Source organism: Amblyomma maculatum, chromosome 1, assembly GCF_055883805.1.
Source record: "Amblyomma maculatum isolate TAMU_Amacu chromosome 1, ASM5588380v1, whole genome shotgun sequence".
Classification (NCBI taxonomy): domain Eukaryota; kingdom Metazoa; phylum Arthropoda; class Arachnida; order Ixodida; family Ixodidae; genus Amblyomma; species Amblyomma maculatum.
The window spans coordinates 341,732,294-341,752,862 of NC_139344.1; the positions used below are offsets into that span (position 1 = coordinate 341,732,294).

At 52.5% G+C, this 20,569-nt stretch overlaps 1 protein-coding gene across 1 annotated transcript in view; it reads right to left on the bottom strand.

Moving 5' to 3' along the window:
• LOC146207606 (uncharacterized) overlaps positions 1-20,569 on the bottom strand; it is a 90,072-nt gene extending 69,503 nt beyond the window's left edge. Inside the window, exon 1 of the mRNA XM_084589067.1 lies at positions 20,048-20,569. Coding sequence (XP_084445193.1) covers positions 20,048-20,241 — 194 coding nt within the window. The 5' untranslated portion in view covers positions 20,242-20,569. The remainder of the gene's footprint in view (positions 1-20,047) is intronic.

Genomic DNA, 20,569 nt, shown 5'->3' on the forward strand with positions numbered 1-20,569 from the left:
ACGAAGTCGGTAAAGGGAGAAAAGCCCGCGCAAGAAAAAAAAAAAAAAAAAGGTAAAACGTGCTAGGGGATAAGAAGAGGCAAACACAACTGTAGACACAAGCAGTTAGATGGCGATAGCACGCTAAGACGGCGTGTTGTAGTAGTAGCAGAAACAGGAGCACCACTATACAGAGAGGGGGGCCCAGCAAGATACAGCACAGCGGCAAACCGTTATCTATCAACCGCGAGCACGAGAAGAGGCCCTTGAGAAAAAGATCGGGGAAAAGAAACGGAGAACACGAAGCGAGACCAGGAAAAATAAAAAAATAATAAAGAATAGAAAGGCTTCTCTTCCGGCGCGAGATATATATCAACCCGTTTACTCCACGCGACCCCCCGGCCGTCCTTCGCCGTACTCGACAGCGGGAAGCGGCATCGTGTATACATACACACACGTGAGCACGCTCGAGATATACACACCATACGCGAGGGAAGACGCGGCTTGTTTACGCCGGCACCCAACAGGACAGGAGTAAAGAGCTCGCCCACGTCTCGGGTAAGACTCGCGGAGTCCCGTTGCACGTTATAACGGGGAAACGAAGCCGCTTCAATAACGTCGGCCCAAGACCGCACCACAAAGCCGATAGCAGCAGAAACGGCGCAGTTGTTGTAGTGGCTGTAGGAAGAAGGAAAAGAAAATGCACGGGCTCTCTACTGGCTCTGTAGCTGAGCCACCTCCGCTGCTTCGTGCAGACAGAAGAAAAAATAGAGAAGAAAGAAAAGGAAGAGGGAGAGAAAAACGCGCACCGCAACAACAGCCGTCGTCCACCACCGAAGCGGTGGCGGGTGCAATGACGGCCTACAACAGGCTAGCCCCCGCCGCAAGTGGCGGTGACCTACCTGTCCCAGCCTCATCAGGAAGTACATTACGCGTTTTAAAGCCCCCCCCCCCCCCCAAGAAAATAAAAAGAAAAACACGCTTGTCGGTCCCCCCCCCCCCCCCCCTCCCCTCCGCCACTTTCCACGCGGAGACGTAGATAGAGGTAGAGGGATCGAATAGCAGTCGCCGTGATGTGGTGCCCAATGTTCAAAATCCCTATAATGGAAAAGAAAAAAGACGCTTGCGTGCTGTGCGACATCAGTGTATGCGTCACAAAACCCCCCCAAATGGTTTATTTAAATCTACCCTGAGACTTCTTTCGCTACGCGGCGTCTCTCACATGAGGCCCACGCACACCTAGCCATCTCTCATGGGACACGTGCGTTGCCGCAAGGCTTTGCAAATCTCTCCCGCGGCGCTGCAGACGCTCGTGCCAACTGTTGCAAGTGCTGCGCGAGCGTACATCACGCTGCCTGTACGCCGTTGCCCCTTTCTCGGGAAACGCCGTTCGGACGTGACTCAGCCTACCGGAAGCCTGTACATGGAATGCGCGTACATGTTAACAAGAAAAGGGCTGACAGCTGCGCGCTCGCGGTTCGGATTGGTTTCGCTGAACAATGCGCGTTTCGCGGGGAAGAACAAGAGCCAGCGCTTCCGTGTTCTGCACGTCGGTAAGCACCGCCTGCACGTACAGTCATGAGCAATATGACAGGGAACAAGCTTTTTGCACAAAACTGCAAATATTCTCGGTATTTCTTTGCTGAACATCGGCACCAACTCTGCATATCATGCATCTAGAGGAAACCTAGCTAAACAGTGAAAAACCTGTACTTGTCAAGCATAATTAGCGAGTGACCAATATATCAGTGCTCATACTTTGTTCCCTCTCGAATTGTTCACGACCATACACTTCTGGCACTAGGACAAAAAGCCAGTAAGTTGCGCTAAATCAGCAGGCACTTTCTTTTTCCTATTCCCGCGTTGTTCAGCTCCAATCCTGAGGCCAACTGCCACGAATAGTATCGTGTAGTGTTGCCTAAGTTCGTGGTGAGAATGGGGAAGGAGTGGGTGGGGTCGACGGATCAGGGCACGTTTTGATCTATTTCTGCGTTGCTGATTTCCTTTTTCACTCCTCAGCATTTCCCTCACTTCGGACCAGCGGACTGTACAGTGAGCTCCCCAAGCAACCACATTCGCCCATTCGACCGATGCACGAAACCACCCTCTTTGGCGGGAAACTCGAAAATAAGCGAATTCACATTTCGCGCCACTCCGGACGTCACGAAACTGCGTGCCACTATCAGTCCAGACACGAGTTACATTCCTTGAGGCATTTTTTTTTATTTATTCCATTTTTCCTATATACCGCAAATGTTCAAAAACCAAGGTCAAGTCGCCTCGTATGCTTATAGCGTTAACCCCTTTTACTCTGCTAACAAGGCCGCACTGTTATTTTTGTGGTGAAATTTGCATATCTTTCATCCTCTTCCGAGGGTAATCGAATGTTCCGGACAGCCTTTATGCGCTCGTGGTTGCAGTTCCCCGTATGGGCACACTCGCCAAAGTCGGGTGTAGCCTTTCCAACTCAAGCTGCTTCTCGGGTGCGTATTACCGAACTTAAAACGCCATACAGCACTTTTTCTTATTATTTTTTTTTATTTTCTGGGGAAAAATAAACCCACCAGTCTCGGGAGAAGCAATAGTGGAAAGCAAGAAGTTGATCGAGAAGGTCCTTCCACACGCAGATAGATGCCTATCGCCGCTGCTTAAAACGCGAAAACACGATAGCGGCCTTAGCATCTGCGCCGCGCTATATATACCCCTCGGGCTATAACTAGATATAACCACACACATGGAAAGCGGGCTCCGTGTGACCAACAAGCTACGCTTGCGCGTAGAGTGTTTAATGAAAATCGCGGCTAAAGAGTCAGACAGAGCCCGCCTATCCTCGTGGCACGCATGGCAAGTTGAACGAACGCCAAGGAGATGTGCGTAGCAATAATGCCAACAGGAAAAGGTGGAAGAGGAGAAAAAGAAAAAAAAAAAAAAGCGATAAACGCGCGAGTGAATTGCCCTCCTAGCATGCAAACATAAAAGAACGCACGATATCGGATCAACATATACCTTTGGCGGATGACGCGCCGGAAGGCCGCGACGTGACGGACGAGTTTACTTTGAATTAACGGCTGACCCCGATCGCTCAGTTGTGGCGGCTCAAAGAATGTTCCAATCTCAACGGAAGTTCGAAGACTGTTGGCATCTAAGTTTTTTTTTTTTTTTGTTTTTTTTTTTATGTCAAAGGGCGCCATGTCAGGTTATGTGTCATATGAAAGTATACGTGGCTTCCAATAATGGCACGGCCTGTGCAGACGCATTCTCTGGGGCGCATCCTCCTTATCTTCCCCTGGTTGCCATTACTTCTTCGGCTACTTCGAGCCTGAACCACTATGAAGCACCTTCGGTTTTGCGTGTATGCCGACCCGTTTCAAAGAGGTTATTCCGGCCCTGCGGATCGTCACCGCCGTCAGACAAATGTGTGCGTGCCTAGGAGTGTCGGACATATCTTCAGCTCTCTCGGCAAAAAGAAAAAAAAAATCGACAGAGTACTGTTCGGTACACTTGCGACGAAGGCGGTACGTGCACACAGTGCAAGGTGGAAGTTCCTATTCTTCCATCTATTTCGCTTTGCAAAAGCCGAGGGAGCGTCCCGTCATTAATGAGCTCGCTTTGGGTCACGCGTTCTTTTTCTATTCGCCTTCGAGGAAAATACGCGCGTGTCGCAAAAAGAGGAGGGGCAGTCCGAGGCGGGCAAGGTGTCCGTCTAGCCACGACGCCTGTTTCCGCATTGCTCCAGCGTCCGCTAGCGCGCGACGGTGCGCGGAGCGGCCTACAGCGTCATCGCTGCGGGCCGCCGCCGGACATCACGCACGCGCGTGCGCCTCTTGGCGCGCGGAATGCGCGAACGATTCCGTCCCCTCCTCCTCGGCGACTTCCTCGCACGCTGCAGGCACTACTCCTTTCGATAACTTCGCTGATGCAAACCGCACTCGCCCGCCTTAAACAGCGTTGCACACACGCCGATCATCGTGTTTACCAGCGAATAGTTTGAAGGCCTCGAAAACACCAACGAAAAATCGCCATGCAGCGCTATAGGAAACAGTCCTTTGTCCAGCGTCGCAAGGCGTCCTCCTGTCCCGTCGATGTTCCCTCCCGCCAGTCCCCAACCGTCCCAGCTACCTCCGTTATGCCCACTTCCCGTCGTCCCGTGCGCCCCATATTCCACAATCAGCGCATCCACGTTTCGTACCACTGGTCGTCCTCCTGCAAGCCGAGTGGGCCCACTGGTAGTCCTCGGAGGCGCGCACTACAGTAGTGTAGCGCACACGCGGGCGATGACGTCGTCGCACGTTGGGAGGAAAGCGAAGCGCACTGGCCGGCGCTGCTCAATCGCAACGATCGGTCGCCTCCACGCGTTGGCACAGGAGGATCCTTCTTGGCAGCCGCGGCCGTTCGATGAGTTTCGCCTTGTTTCGCGTCTGCCTCATCGCCAGTGTGGGCGGCGACGTTTCTGGATAGGAGTGCTCAAGGAAGTACCAAGGTGGAGAGGGGAAGGGAATCAAAAGTTCTCGCGCTTCATAGTGATGCAAAGGGGCGATGATGCTAACGCACTGCCCCCATCATGTGGACTCTGCGCCCCAATTACATACCTTCACCTCTCAGCTGCAGCTGCGCCCTGTTGTTTTCATTTTGTATCAACTTTATACCTCGGTCCAGTTTCCTCCCCCCACGCGAGTACGTTCATATTGCGCCGGATGCCGGTCACCGTCTGTGCTTTTTTTTGGCCTGAAAACCTCCTTGTCCCGCTGGCAAAGAGAGAAAAGATTATAAAAAGTGCGACGAGCTAAATATGTCGAAATGACGGCCGGAATTTGAACCGCGGAGAACACGCCGTATAGGACTTATCAAATCAGCCTTCATCCGCTGCACGCCAGTACAGCGTACAATTAAAATGACTCTGACGGCGGGGGTAAAACAAAACTAAACAAGCCAGTTGCACTAGCTCGAAATTGCGAAATAGCCAATGTTTGCCCGAATTCTGCCGCGAAAACTTTGTAGTTCGTTCCTTGAGCGACGCCACCGCCGCGTCAAAAGTTGCGAGACATATTTAAAAGAAACCGCTTTCATAACCGCCCCGTGAAATATATTTTTTTTTTTGCTAACATCACTAGCAAAAAAAAAAAAAAAAAAAAAAAACGAGCGTCAGAAGGTGTGTGTGTGGCTGAGGGGGGGGGGGGGGGGGGGGTAAATAGCATTGCTCAGAGGCATCAGAGATAAAGACACAAAGCGGTTCTCTACAGGTTGGCAACTATAACAGGACAAGGATAGAATGAAGGATAGAAACTACGAAGTAAATGTTGCCGAACTTTCACATTTAGAACACTATCACGGCTAACCCAATGCAGCTCAGTGTGCAAACACGGCTACACCGTAGTGATCGGGAAAAAAAAATTGTCTTCGGAGAGATCGCGGGGCCTTGACGCTACAATTAAGTATTGGAACTCAACTCGTCCGTGCCCGCTTTGCACAAGGCCGTAACCGCGTCACGTATAGGCGGATAAATTCAGCGAAAACAACAATATGGCCTAGTCGAACTTCGACACGCGTTAGATAACTGGCAGTCGTAGTGGGCCTTTAATTGCAGCGAACGCAACCTCTCTCTATCTCTCTATTGGCCTATACTACAGGCCATGCAGCGCGTATGCCGATTTCCGGACGTCAAGCCTCGCGCACACGTATGGAGAGATCAGCGGTAGCGATTAACAGCTGCGCTGCGTCGTCTTAAGCGAGTGGGACAGACAACAGCAGCAGCACAAAACCAGCAATGTGCACATAGATGGGCGTGAGCAGTGCCGGCCGGTGAGGCGACGGCGATTCGTCCTTGAGGCCCGGAACAGCGACGCGCCGACGACGACCAAGAGAAACAAGTTAGGAGAGTCAAGGAAGGTGTGGGGAAGAAGCTGGCAAGCCACTACTAACGCAGCAGCAGCAGCAACAGCGCATTCCGCCTCAAAGGAGCAGAGCGAGCGGCATTGCGCGCCCGAGGAGGCAAGGCAGCCGCCGCGGCCGCTGCCTTGCCTCCGGCAAGGACGCGGCCTCCAGCGGGAGAGGAGGATCGATGTGGGAGTGGGTGCAAGCCGAGAACGGGGCCTCGATCGAGCCCGGCACACACGCCCAAATGGACGACGTGCACTCGTTGAACCTGATATGCCGGACGACCAACAGCAGCACGCTGCCACATCACCCTTCCCTCGCCCCGTTCTCTACCGTCAGCCTATTCATGCTGGATTTGAATAATTTTCAGATGGCACAGTCGGCTCCCCGCACTTCCATTTAAAATTTAAAAAAAAAAGGGGGGGGGGGGGGGGGGGGACCGAAGATTCGTTAGTGTTGCCGGTAGGTTTCATTACGGGGAACTATTTATTTAAAATAAAACCTGATGTTGACGGGAGCTGAGCACCAGTTCGCCATTAAAACTGTGCTTTCAAATGAAGCGAGTTCCAATTAAACGCCGCTCCGGAACAAAAGGGAAAATTTGGGCATCTTTCAGGAACTGAGTCCACTGGCTGTTTCACTGCGTACGTACATGGGCTCCTTTCGCTGCGCAAACTTCGTTACTGATAGCGCCTGACTACCACTAGCATATATAAATATATATACACAACGTTGTGGAGGATCTATTGTCCCAGGCTATGACAAGACCCGGAAACCACGCGTCGTCAAACGTGCTGCCACGCGATTCCGGCTTCACGCACCAAAAAAAGTTTCATAGTATTTTCTCTCTAGGTACGTGGACGAACAAATACTTTAGTGTACAGAGCGAGGTGGTGATGGTGGTTAAAATATTATTAACCATTATATGGTTAACATAGACGTGATTGGTTTTACGCGCACCTCGAACGTTCACATCAGGGCTGCATCCATGGAGAGGCACGGTACAGCGGCGAATGTAAGGAACAAAGGAAAGGAAGGTTTGGTTTGGTTTATTTTGTGGGGTTTAACGTCCCAAAGCGACTCAGGCTATGAGCGACACCGTAGTGGAGGCCTCCGGAAATTTCGACCACCTGGGGTTCTTTAACGTGCACTGAAGGAAGGCTCTCTCGACAGTAAGAAAGTGCGAGTGTTTTCTCATGTGGTGCTAGCCCTACCTTCGATGCACGCCTTACACGCAGCCCAACCAACTAGCCCCGCTAATTAGCTAGCTTAACCACACCGACCATGGCGCGTAACAAGCAGGAGCGGCGCCCGCGCACATAATGAAATCATGCTTCAAACGAGAAATAAATGCCTCATGCCACGAAACTCTCGTGCCGAATCAAAAAAGGAGAACGCCCTTGGAATACGCCCAGGCAAACTATACAGCACACCCGCTGAGCACACGCACCACCCAATGTTACATGTGCAGGAACAAAAAAGCAACGGAATTAGCCTTTTCGCGACCCCACAGCACGCAAGGCAAGGCGGTTTACATAACCCGCGTCGAGCAAGCACGCTCCCCTCCCGCAACCGAAACCATTCGCGTGTCCTTCACAGTACAACACGCACAGTGCCGCTTGCATGCATTCGCGACCGCAGCGTTCTTTGACCGGTTTTCGGGTGTCGTTAATTTCTGATGCCGGCATCGCTTCCGCCAATAGGCCCACATTGCGCAAACCCGATGACAAGACGAAGGAAGGAAGGGGAGGACACGCCCAGCTGTTTTTTTCTGGGACACCATCGTAATTTCTCTGGCTTTTATGCACGATCGGCACAGTAACAGCACCCAACGGCCGCACCCCTTCCCGTAATGCGAATGCGCAAATCTGCGCAGAAAGTTGTCCGTCGCCCCGCATTGCACTGAAGGGGCGAGAGTTGCACAAGTCAACCACGCAATAATTCAAGCTCGTCTAATTTGAAATTTCGGCTTACCGGAATCTCAAGCAGATGTACTAAAAGCAGAAGGAAGGGAAGCCTGTAAATAACGCGTACATTAAGGAAGGACCCAAGTGACACCTCCTTAGTTAAACTCCGTGTAGCTGGAACGATTTTTCAGATTCCTTTCGAGCTGTAATGACCGCTATTCGGCTGCGCTACAGGGTCTAATATGCATGATTTTTCCGTCTCTCATTGCAGCATACGTGGCAAGGAATGCAACCATAGTGCTACCTGGCCATTTGGAACTCACAGATCCGAGGAGCTACCAACTCTGCTCGATTATATGGAAACGCTGGGTCATTTCTCGCTCCTGTATGGGATTCGTAGGAGAGAGTATTGGTTGATCCCAAAGCTACCCTGGCCAGCATAGTGCTTTGGACAATTTCGATCGCACAGTACACAGGCGCACTGCTTTCTGCCTCTACTGAAACTGACCGCCGCGGCCGGAAGTAAACCAGAGTCCTGGCTGAGCCACCGCGGCGTGGCCCGTGAAGCAAAGGACGGAGGAAGCGGTGAAAGAATGGAGAGAGAAATATTCATCGTCTGTGGAGGAGATTTCTTAGCGTGCGCTGACATCGCGCTGTACACGGGCGACATTTGCAGATTTGCAGTGCGCCTAAATCCAAACCTCGGAGCTTAACGGCCGGCAGCGGTGACAGTCTTTCGGGATTCGATCTCGGCGTCTTCGCATTTCAGCCCCCGACGGCGGCGTGTGAAGTAGCGCTGCAGTCGGGGGCGTTTCAAAGCCGAGGGCACTGCACTGCGCGAATAAAATGTGCCGCAGTGCGCAATTATGCAATCGGATCCATTAAAAGTAACCAGCAGACAATGCTATCTCCCGAGGAGCTGAAGAGGGCATTCCTCACACGTTCGCGGTGAACGCCTACAGCAGCAGCGGCGGCACTACGTGACCGGGGTCATGCGCACTGCAATCAGGGGAATAGAAGTAGCGAGCAATCACTACCTCAGCGCGCTTATTCTTTTTCTTCTCCTTCTCTCCTTCACTTCGCTTCCGCGGATTACCAGCACCTTTCTTTTTTTCTAGTCTACTTGCTCGGCACGGGCTCGGAAATACGCCGCTGACAGCGACATGTCTATTGCTGGAGCCAAGCTGGTGCGATTTCCGAATTATGCCCTCCATCTGCCCAAGCTAGCGCCTTGGTTACGGTTGATGCGCGAAACGTCTACGTGGGAACGTTGATGCCAAAAGACGAGGCCAGGAAAAATTCACTCGGATGAAAAGAAGTTTATTATAATTGAAAAGCAGGTTGCGGATTCGGTTCCACCCCCCACCCCCGTCTGCTAATAGTTTATAGCAGTAGCGATCAAAATGACCTCAAATCATCCCGCTCCAATTACATGCTAAGACCATTAAACTCGACCAAGTGTTTTTTTCTTTTCTTGCTCGATGGCTAGACTTATGGATAAACCGGGATACAACAGCGGGCCCGACATCATTTCGAAGACGCCAGGCGTTAATATGAGAGCACGCAACTCTGTCGGTTCAGCGCCTTCTCTCGTCTAAACGTGAAAACCCGAAACACTTCCGTTTCAAACACGAAAGGTGGCGTTAGCCAAAGGAGGCTGTTCTCTATTCGCACTAATATCCGCCCTCCCATGATCCCCCGCGCCACCGTCACGACCGCCCCGGCAGTAGCGCCATCGTGGCGGGCAGCTACTGCCGGCGCGGGACACAAAATGCGCGGGACCTCTTTTTCCCTCCCAGTGCGTGCAGCGCAGCAAAGGCCGCTCGGGCCACAAACGTGCCTCCGTGACCAGCATTCGCGAGATGGCGAACGTCCACCACATAACGGCGAGCGCCCCATTACGCGGACACGTGCGTATTCGTCGTTCCGGACTGCCTCACTACAGAACTCGCTCGCGCGACTCCGTGGGAGTCGAGCGACAAACGTTAGCCACGCGGAAGGAGGCCCAAGCACGAAGAAAACTAGAAACAGACAAAGAGCCAAACCAGAGACGCCCGGCAGGCGTGGGACGTCCCGCCGCACTCTTCCCACGGAGTCGCGCGAAACTAGGAGGAGCCGAGCACTGAGAAAGTGCGCGCGCGGCGCGGGGACACCAAGCACGTAGGCGCGCGCGAGGCTTACGGTATACACTCTTGGATTTCTGTACGCACGCACGCGCACACAAACCGGTGCACGGCTTTTTAGCGGTATGCTGCTACTCGTCCGGGCACACGACCGCCATTTTTCTTTCCAGGTCGGCAGTCGACCTAAAGGGCCGCGATCGGTCGGCCAACGCAAACGAGGCTGCCGTCGACGAGAGAACGAGTGCGGGATGGTAACGCCCGATCGACTGCTTGGTCGCGGCGCGGAACAAACCAGCCAATGCTCCCACTAATGTCCGGACATTTTCTCTAAAGCAAAGCCGTCGTATGTCATAAGCAAACTGTTGCGGAGCAGAGGAGCGGGACGAAGAGAGACGAACAAAAGCGCCTCTTTATCGACCGTGACCCAATGAGTTGGGTCTTGGCGTCGGTGCTAAGACGGCGTGGCGTGTAGTCCACCAGCGTAGCCATCACCCAGTCGAGCTGGGGAAAGGCCGTGTCGTCGGCTTATTTTATTGAAAACAATCAGAAATCGGACTGGACAGCGTAGGAGGCTCGCGCATTTAACTGTCCATCGCCTGCGCCTTACTCCTGCGTGGTGGAAGACCAACTTCGCGAATTGACCGACTACGCGAACAGGGCCCCTCTTGATGCGCTCGCGGCGTTTTATGAAGCAAGTATAGCAGCGATTATCTGATTACCCTGTGTACTTGTACGCACGTTTAGAGCCGTTAGGACAAATGCTTGGGCGAGGGGAGGGGGGGGGGGGGACCTCCAAGAGCGCCACGGCATTAGAGCTGGATGACAGGGGGGGAAAAACACACACCTATAAGCGCACTTCGTGGCTGGGGGCGCATGATGCAGGCTCGTACAGAAAGAAATGCGGCTCGTCCTTGCCGCCAACATATGACGGCAGCACACACGCGCGCGCATTCGTCCGCAAAAACCTGCCCACAACGACGCCAAGGCTGCGTATCTGCGCAACCCCCCCTCTTGAGACTGACACGGCCTTTTTTTTCTGACCCCCAGAGGACCGGGAAGAGCCAACGCCCCGCCAATAATACGCTCACACAGGCACGCAACGAACATCGTGCAGCCAACGACCTTGCCCTCAGCGTACTAGTATGCCGAAGAAAGAACGACTAGCTGCCGCCCCCATATGGGGCGCCCTCTTTCTTTTTTCCGCGGACTGAACATGTCAGGTCGAATGAGCAATTCTCCGCTTGGCACTCCTAGTCTTCCTGTTGCTCAAAAGACACCAAATGTCGGCTACTATATCTATGCACCAATTTCTCTCTACATTTGTTTATTTTCACTCGCTGTCGTTTTCGCTGCTAACGCTTCATAACAACATTTAATGCGTAAAAAAAAAAAAAACAAATCAGTAAAGTTTCTAAATGCTCAGGAGGCCACGACGAGGCAATGTAGGCGGCCCGCATGAGAAGAAAAAAATAAAAGCCGACTTAGCTGGCCTAACCCAGATATATAAGCACAAGTAATGTTTAGCACTCGTTTAGTTAACGCTTGATGCGTTTAGCTTTGCTTCGCTGTCTTGATACGTTTAGATAAGTTTGGTTCTTTGCTGGCCCAATGCAGTGGCCAGCGAAGATGATGTATTTGCCTCCGCCTGGGATCGAAATCAATTGGGCGCAAAAGATATCTTTCTTTTTATTTTCTTTTTTTTTTCTTTTTTTTTTTTAGCGCTTGCTCAAAGGCTTCAGAGCCCCCCCAAACGAAGTCCGAAAATACGGGTATTAATGTTCTTGCTTTAAAAGAAAAGCAACAAGCTTTTCTCCTCAATGTCGGGCTCGCATAATCCGTATGGGGAGGCGGATGTGATTCCTGTCTATTTTTTTATCCTTTTTTCTGTGTTTAATGCTTAACACATTCTGGTTCTATACACGGGCAAACACCGAGAACACAAGCCGCACTTCTCAAATCACCATCGAAAATCATCACCGCGGAGCTGTTGTTAAGCAACACACTTTGAGCGAGTCACCTACCAACCAGTCTTTTTTCCAAATTCCTTCCTCGCAATGTCACTTTGTTTCATCCGCCTAGCGCGCACGACCGACCTTGGGAGTCAGCGACGAGTGCCACCCGCGTGTGTGACTCTTCCTCCATTCAAGGCTGTCGAAACAATCCCTAGGCGCAACTGCAACGGCGGTCTCTCTCTCTCTCTCCCACCTTTATAACGAAATTCTCGGAATAACCACGCCCATCGCCGTCCCGTTGCTATCAAGCGGTGGCCCGAAAGGCTCCCGTTGCACGCACACACTGGCTGATTCCCTCCCCCGTGCACCGCCGCGTCTTGACCTGGCGCGCACGTAATTTTCCTCTCGCTCCCGTAAAGAAACGTGAAAAATAAAACAACGTAGAGAAAGAAAAGCAAGAAAGAAGAGAAAGAAAAGAAAGTAGAGAGGAAAAGCGTACGTGCGCACGGTCCGACCGCACACGCGGCGGCGGCAACAGCCAAGCCGACTCACGGGCGCAGCCCCGCTCTTATGCAAGCTCGCGGCGATTGCGTAAAAGGAGCCTCCGCTCGTTAAAACAGCGCGCGCCGGCTCAGCAGCGACCGGGAGATAACAGGCGCACACAGCTGAGAGAGAGAGTCATAGCCACGGCCCGCGCACGCGGGGGTGGCAACGGGGCTGACGCCAGGTGCAAACGCTGCCGCCGGTATAGCAACAGGCTTCGCTCGTTGTCTGGCTCCACCGCCGGTGACGGAAGAGAGGAACCTGGCTTCAGCTCCAAGCTTCGCGGCTCAGTCAGCCTGCGCTGTCCTACAGTCGAGCTAAAACCGTACCCTCTTCCGAAACCATACGACGACGACGACAGCTTCGAAAACAGCCATCCTGATGAGACACGAAGGTGGCCACCGCGCAGGCGTAAACCCACGTTCGCTAAATAAGTGATGCCCCTTTGGCATGGGGCTCGTTGGACAACAGCTAAAGAGAGCGCGGCGCAAGAGCTTCTAGCCTTGTGATTTTAGGCTTTCCGCGCCCCGTATACACGGCTTGCCAAGCAAATTCTTCCCACGGCTATGCCGCTGACTTCCCCCATTCAAGTCGACGAGACGATAAAGTGCAGAAAGCTAAATGTCCAACTGACGTCGTCGATTCTTCGTTTGCTCTTTTTCGCCGGCCCACGCAAGGAAAGAGGCCGTCAGCATTTACGGGGAGCTTTAATCCAGTTACGCCAAGCCTGTAAAGTGGTCTACTTCAAAGCCGCTTCAAAACTTGGAACGCAAGCTAGATTCGCGACAGGGCATCAGCACTCGAGCAAACTCGGGAGCAGCTCGGGAGGCAACAACGGAGTGACATTCGTAAGGCACCTGCATAGCGCGAGCGCGCCTTTGCACTTCAAGACGGGTTTTAGCAGAGTTGACGCGTCGGTTTGCAGCCATCCCGACTGGGGGCGCCGCCGGATCGGATCGCCCGTCATCAAATTGAGCCTGACCTTTCAACACGATGAATGTAGCGCTCCTACCGTGCAGGTAGGATTGGCCTAATATTAGCATTTACGCTGAGGACTCGGCAAGCGGAACTGAAATGATGCTACAGCCACCATAATGATAATGACCCATCTCTGTCTTGGAACCAGCCTGCGAAGCTGGACTCCCTCAGTAAGATAATGCCCGAATCACTAATCGGGCCTCGTACCTCCAGGCAAGACTCCGGCCTTGAAACTTTCGACAAAGGGTGCACATGCGCTCTTTGCAACAGGCGCGTGTCACTCTGATGGCCGCGCGTTGCGTTGCGGAACCAGTTGGTGGCGAAACCAGCATGCACGCCAGACAGGCGTGTTCCAGGTACCACATCGAGCGGATAATTATTAGTCGTTCAGGCGATGGGGCCCGGGGCAGAGTGAGCGGCGTAGCCCGTGTGCGGCTGATGTTGTGCGCCTTGATCGATCATGTGCCGCGGTGATCGTAGCAACGGCGCCGTCACTTTGAGACGCAAGCAGAGTTGCAAAACCCTCTGGATCCGACTTTGTTTCGTCATAACCGTGCACATCCCCTAGTCGTTGCTGGGGCTTCACACGATGGCTGGTTCCAGACATGCCTGGAGCGAAAAAAAAAAAAAAAAAAAAAGGAAAGAAAAACAACCGAGGCGTAAAAAAAAGGAAAGAAAAACAACCGAGGCGTTTGTGATTGAGGTTACCAGCACCTCTTCTGACCGCACCGGGCTCTGCGCCACGAATTTGCCACAGTCATGGCCGACCGTTCGTGAATCACCGCGAATCGCTTTCGTGAACCGACGCCTGGTGCACGACGAGCTCCGCGGACTATTCTGATCATAACGCGACAGCATCAGTGATCGCCAAATGACCAGAAGTTGAAAGTGTTGGTGGCTCTATATATTACGTGACCAGTCAATAATGTGGGAGTGGTGTTTCCATCATTCGATATAACCCTTTCCGCATTGCGCTTGCCGTTTTGAGACGGCTGCTCTGTAACTTCACAAGCAGTGTAGCTATAGTTTCGAGAGTGCAACGCCAAAGCGCACGCGCGGACGGTGGCGCTTTTATCGTACCCCTGCGCGTTCTCCGTTACAGCCGCCACAGTTGCTGGGCAGCCTTCTGGACGGCGATTGTGGCATGCCGCTGTAAACAAATGCAAAGGCCTACAAGCGACTACGCAACGCAAAGGAGCAAGCGAAAGCGCGCAGTTCTGCAGCTGTCGACCGCGACGCAGGAAAGATCGAGTTTTTTTCGAAGCTAGTGCTCTTGAAAACAGTTGTACCATAAATATGGGTTCACTGAATACGACCAGCGGTGTGGTGACCCCGAAACGCCCTGTTCTCTCCTCCTACAAGTATAACGCCCTCGTCAAACCGCAAGGAATGCAATTTGCGCGCGCATGCCGTGACCCTGCCACCTCCTCATTCGGAATAACCGCCTTCTTTCGTTCTCTTATTTTATTAACTTACTTCCGCCCTTTTCTTTCGCCCTCAGCCTCGCTCGCAGCGGCGACAACTAACTAGCTACCAAGCTCACTATTCCGCTGTCACCCTTATGATGTATACTCAGAAAGAGGCCGCATACCAAAAACCTCGCAGTGCCGGGGACACGGGCGACGCAAACCGAACTCGCGGCAGCCGCCCAGTCACGACTTGGGCACAATTTCAACCCTTCGCTACAGTTTCATTTTCGTTACCCCCTCCACCCCTTCCTATCTCCCGCAGTCAGCCGACCGCCAGCCTTTGGGCGTCCAGACGCACACTGCACTGCGAGTTTGCACTGCTAGCAATGCTACGGCGCTCGTTCCAGGGACGGAGGGGGGACGCGCATTCGTTCGCGGCGCGTTCCAGAGAACAGTGCTAAATAAAGTAGCCGGCAGGGTTGAAAAACACAAAAGAGAATGAAAGAGAGCAGGCGGAGGGAGAGAGGGTCACCTAGATCCTTCTCCGGTGCCAATAAGCGCACGGCTTTTTTCTCACGCGTTTCTTTCCCCGTCCTTTTCCGGGCTGGCACAGTCACCGCGACCGACTGTCGCGAATCGCGCCAAGGCTCGGTAGAGAACAGCCGACGCGCGCGCGCGCGCGCGCCAGAGACGACGGAGACTACGAAAGATGGAAGGGGCCCGCGTTGCCTTGGACAACCTTGGCAAGAACCGAATTTGCGCTGGCCTCTGTTTCACTCTCTCCCGCCGGTACGGGAGAAACCTTGGGCGGCGATAACTGAGGTAGTGTACCTCTTCTCAAAGGTGGCTGCACTTGTGTACCGGCAAACAATGGATGGAAACACACCTGGCTACACGAGACTAATGGGACTTTGAACGATCATCAGCCGCCGATACAACGCATGCGACAAAGCGAGCAGCCAACGCGAACCGCTACGCAAACCGATGGTGGTTGCGGGGACGCAGCGCCGTCATCTGTTAAAGCTCGCACTTACAGCCAGCTAATACATGCGGTAGGTAAGCTGGTCGATTTTGAGGATCTCTCTTAAATGTGAGCGCTAACAAGCATGCAAATTGTACGCGTTCTTAAACACGCGGAATTTCATGCAAGAGGAGTTCGGCCCCGACTCAGAGTGCAGAGAATTGTATTTGGTTATTTGTGGAATACTGCTGGCTCAGGCTCAAGCGGAAGGGGCACACATGAGAAGTAAAGAAATACCTTTTCAGCAATCATTTTAATAAACTAGGAAAACCTGGCCTAACAAGTTGGATCATACCATAGGGCGGCAATATGGACGCGGCGTAAGCACTGGCCGTCTGTATGTACAAACCATTACTGCCGGTGCCTCATGACGCTCATGTTTCTCAGAAACCCTAGGAAACGAACACCTAGATTATGGCAAGTCATGCCCCAACACTTCGCCACACGCTTTCACAGTCGGCCTCCGACCGAACAAAACGCCATTATTCGCTGCATAAATAAAACCTGCCCTTTCTTCATATTACACCCTAGAGCAAGAAAGACCTGTGCGCCTTTTCTTTTTTTTGCGCCAGATGCTCATGTTTCCAACGACAAATTCGAGGTCGAGGGGTAAGAGGGAACAAAAGCATAAAAAAGGGCAGTCGTCTTTGCGAGGTAGTGACCTCGTAGCAGAGGCTTGCCTCGCTTTTTCACCTCCCCTCGCGCTGTAAGGAACCCTCCAAGCCGAGAGAGTGCCAACTCCGAATATCAGGCCAGGATCGCTGCTAAGAACAAACGACGGCAAAAAAACATCGCGAAGACGCACACGCTGGAGCCAACGAGAAAGCCAAAGCAAAACGAAAAAGAAGCGCTGGAAGTGACTCCGTTTGGAGAGTCGCCCGACCGCCTCGCTCTCTCGCACACGCGAGGCATTTTTCGCCAAACGGCGGAAGGCGCGACCCAGTGAACTGCCGCCGCACAGTTTTCATGAGCCGAGAGAAGGACGAAAAAAAAAAAAAAAGTAAAGAAAATAAATAATCTGTCCTGCCAGCTGCTCCCACACGCGTCTTTCATTTCATCCGGCCCATTTTTTACAGACAGGTGTACATTACGTATATACCTCATTTTCACTTAGCCGCAGAGCCGACACACACACACACTGCATATTTCATAACTCCCAAACCTCAGCTGCGCAGACTACGCGAGACAGAGAACATAAAGAACAGATATGAAGAGGGGAAGAGAACGGCATTGACTCAAAAGAAAGAAAAAAGAAAAAGAAAAAAACGAGACCCAAAGAATGTGGCGAGAGTGCGCCGTGTCAGTCATTCCCAAGAAGATTGAAAAGACGTTACACAAGTCCGACGCCGGTTCCGTCGAGCGTGTTTTAAAACCAATCTGAATACCACGCTAAGTGAGCGACCGTCAGGGGCGAGTTTTCAGGCACATCGTGCAGGATACATCTCTTTACTGAATGCTCCTGGCTAAGGGAAAGTTTATCTGCAAATTTCTTATTTTTCGTTTTCTTTTTTTTTTTCCTGCTCGAAGACTGCTCGCTGCAGGCATCTCATAAGGCTTGACAGGTAGTGATATACGGCCGAGCAGGAGGAACGTCTTTTTCTTCGCTATGCTCTTCCCCTTTTACGAAAGCGTATACAATCCAGGCGTAACGGGGGCCGACACCCCATCACGTGGTCGAGGATCTTGACGCGAAGTTCCTAAAAGCGCTCGCGCGTCAAGCTGCGAAATTCAGAAAGCCAAGGCGTTAAAACTGCCTAACCTCTGCAGAGATCTGCATTGGAGAAATGTGAAAGCATGTGCGCTGGTTGCCCTTTAGTAGCTCCTAGAGAGTCATGGCCCAGCACTTTTGAGTCTAGCCATGACTTTGACTTACACAAGTCACTGACTCCATAGTCATGCACATTGGATCTCCGATAACTAGGCATGACATTACATGACGTACCACTAGTCATTGCATACACATTCATGGCTAAAAAGTGTGACCATAATGTGACGTCACGTCACTCGTTATTTGCTTCCACGCTTTGAGGGCACGTTTTCGCAAACATGATCAAGTAAGGCTTTCGCCTTAATCACACTATTAAATCTCTTAAACATGGTATGGTACAGTTCCTTTGCTTCAAAGAATTTCGGCGAGGCACCAGCCGGTGCTTTCGAAACCTAGATACAGTACCTCTCTCGCTCTTTTTCACGCTCCACTTTCGCTCATTTCAGAACGCTTGCTACAGCTGACAGCAGTCGGACAAGCGGATGCCACATGAAAAGGCCGGCGTACAAGCTGGAAATGAAGCTCCATTACGTTGGAACGAACACGCTTCGAGCAGCCTAATCTTTTTTTCTTTACTTTTGCTTTCATGCCAGTCAGCTCGCACTAAGCGCTAGGCAGCGGACGCATGTTCGCAGAGGCATTTACGACCCCCGCCATGTCCAGACCCGGGAAACGAGGGCATTCAGATGCCAAGGCTTTTATCATAACACTGCAGTTACCGCAAGCAAAAAAAAAAAAAAAAATTTATAAAAGAAGGGTAAACTCCAGTTACTCTGCCTGTAGTAACAGTTTCTTCTCGCTGTGTGCAAACGCCAGAATGCTGCGCTCTGATGATGATTAAACTTTAATTTCACCGATTTAGGAGGCCCCCTACTCCCCGCTCCTGGCACGCAGGCCTGAGGAACGGGGGCTGGAACCTCCGCGACTAAGGACTGGCGAATATACACTATGGGGCTTACGCCAACGCTGCTGACAAGCCATACATGCAACGAACTTCGTATTACGTCACGTGGTAGTGGAGGTTGTGCAAAAATAAAAATAAGGCCGAGCCCTGAGACATAGCACGCGCGACCTAAATCCCTAGCCTTGCACACGTTCACGGCAGTAGACGGCTTGAGCGCCAGCCGTGAAAAACTGGGATGAAGCTGACGAAAGTTGAAAAAGGAAAAAAAAAAAAAATAAAATCCTGCTCACACCGGGCGGTGATAAAAAGTTCGCGGTTATTAAAACCCAGCTGCGCTTATAGTACAACTGCAACAATCGACAGAAGAAAAAAAAAGTACATCACCTGCAGAAACAACGATAAGGCCGTCGAATATGAGCCACTAGTTCTGATAATAAACCCGCGCGGTCGGAAAGTTGGGAAAGGGAGGCTAAGCTTCAGCCCGCGCTAGGAACACATTGTTCTAGCGGAAGAGTGCACGTTACCCCCTTTCTCCGGCGCTCGTAAAGAGCACGAATCAAGGTTACAACGAGCTACGCATCGCAGACTGCGTTGCGCCGGCGCGCCGCGCTCCACTGAACACCTGGCTGGAAGTTTCGCTTTTGCTTGTCAACTGCTTGGCTCGAGGGCCAGGCTCTGTGTGACGGCTGCTGCTGCGCAGAGACCGCAACCACGCGGATCAAATAATTCGCGCATGCAAGACTCCAAATGGATATCCCAACGCATCTAACGCTGTAACAGTAAATGCTGTCAACAGACGGGACTCCTAGCAACAAGACTGCCGACTGCGCGACTCCACAATACAAATACCTATGGGATTTACGACCAAAAACAAGTTATCTGCAATGCCCCCGCTAGTTGCGGAAGGAACAGCGACCAAGCAACCCAATGCGACCGTGCGCCGAACTCTGGCTGACCCGGGCAACCCCACGTCTGCTCCTAATTGCTTACGGTAACGGAATCGGCAAAGCGGACCGCTGATATCGAAGGCTCGCAGTCAACCGCCGCAGTACTCGGCCAGAAGAACCATTCGCTATAAGGTACGTACGTGGTGCAGAGCGACGGAAAAAAAACAAGAAAATAACACGACCTCGAAGAGCTAATTACGCGCAAAAGCTATCGCGGGAGACCGCCGGAGAGAGCCGTTAGGCTTAACGAAGGACGCCGCAACCAGCTTCGGAGAACCGCCGGACGCGCTCGGCTGCCGTTTCGTGTTGATGCAACTGTTTAGCCACGATACATATTCATTCGAATGAAGGCTTGCGACTCGCGTAACCGTGACGCATTATTCGGCGCGAGATCCTTAAATGATTGGTGGCGACCAGCGATGAGTTACAACAGCAGTGCATGTCCCACGCACGGAACCGTGCAATCTATTAGGCTGACGTTTATGGCAGAGCAAGGAACAATAGTAGCTCGCCAACGACGTCCGCAATTTGGCAACCGGGTAGCGATGGGCCGATCAACCTCCACGTGTGGTCTGTGCAGCTTGCAGTCACCTGCAGCGAATCGCCAAAAGCGAAACGAAGAAAACTGTCACCAGTACTCACAAGATCTCGACCCACGCCGGTAAATCCTTGGGTATTTCTGTCAATCCCCGCCGTCTGCAGTCGAAGAACTGGCCGAGGCACAGACACTTGGACGGGCAGTACATCCTCTGCCCGTCCGCAGGCGCCGAAAGCGTCAGGAAAAGCACGAACTGTGTCCAAACAACGACCCAGACCCAATGGGAGAAGGTCGCCATGTTGGCGGAGCGGGCTCGGCCGCCGTGGCCGAAGAAGCTTGCTTGCTCCCCGGGGCCGAGCTTCTCCTCGCGCGAGAGGGCCCGCCGCACCGGGTCACCGATCGCGCAGTTTCTGCAACGTCGACATTGCGTCGTTTGAAGTCACACCGGTGGCCTTTGCACACCGCCGCTCAGGTCCAGTGCCGGAGACATCGCGGTACCCCGAGCGCACACCCGTTTACAAACACAAGCACGGCCGTCACTGGCTAGTCACTGCTCGCCGCCGCCGCGGTTGCTTGAGCGGGAGGGGGCCGACCGCGTCTTTTTGCTTGCGTTTTGCGCTCCTCGC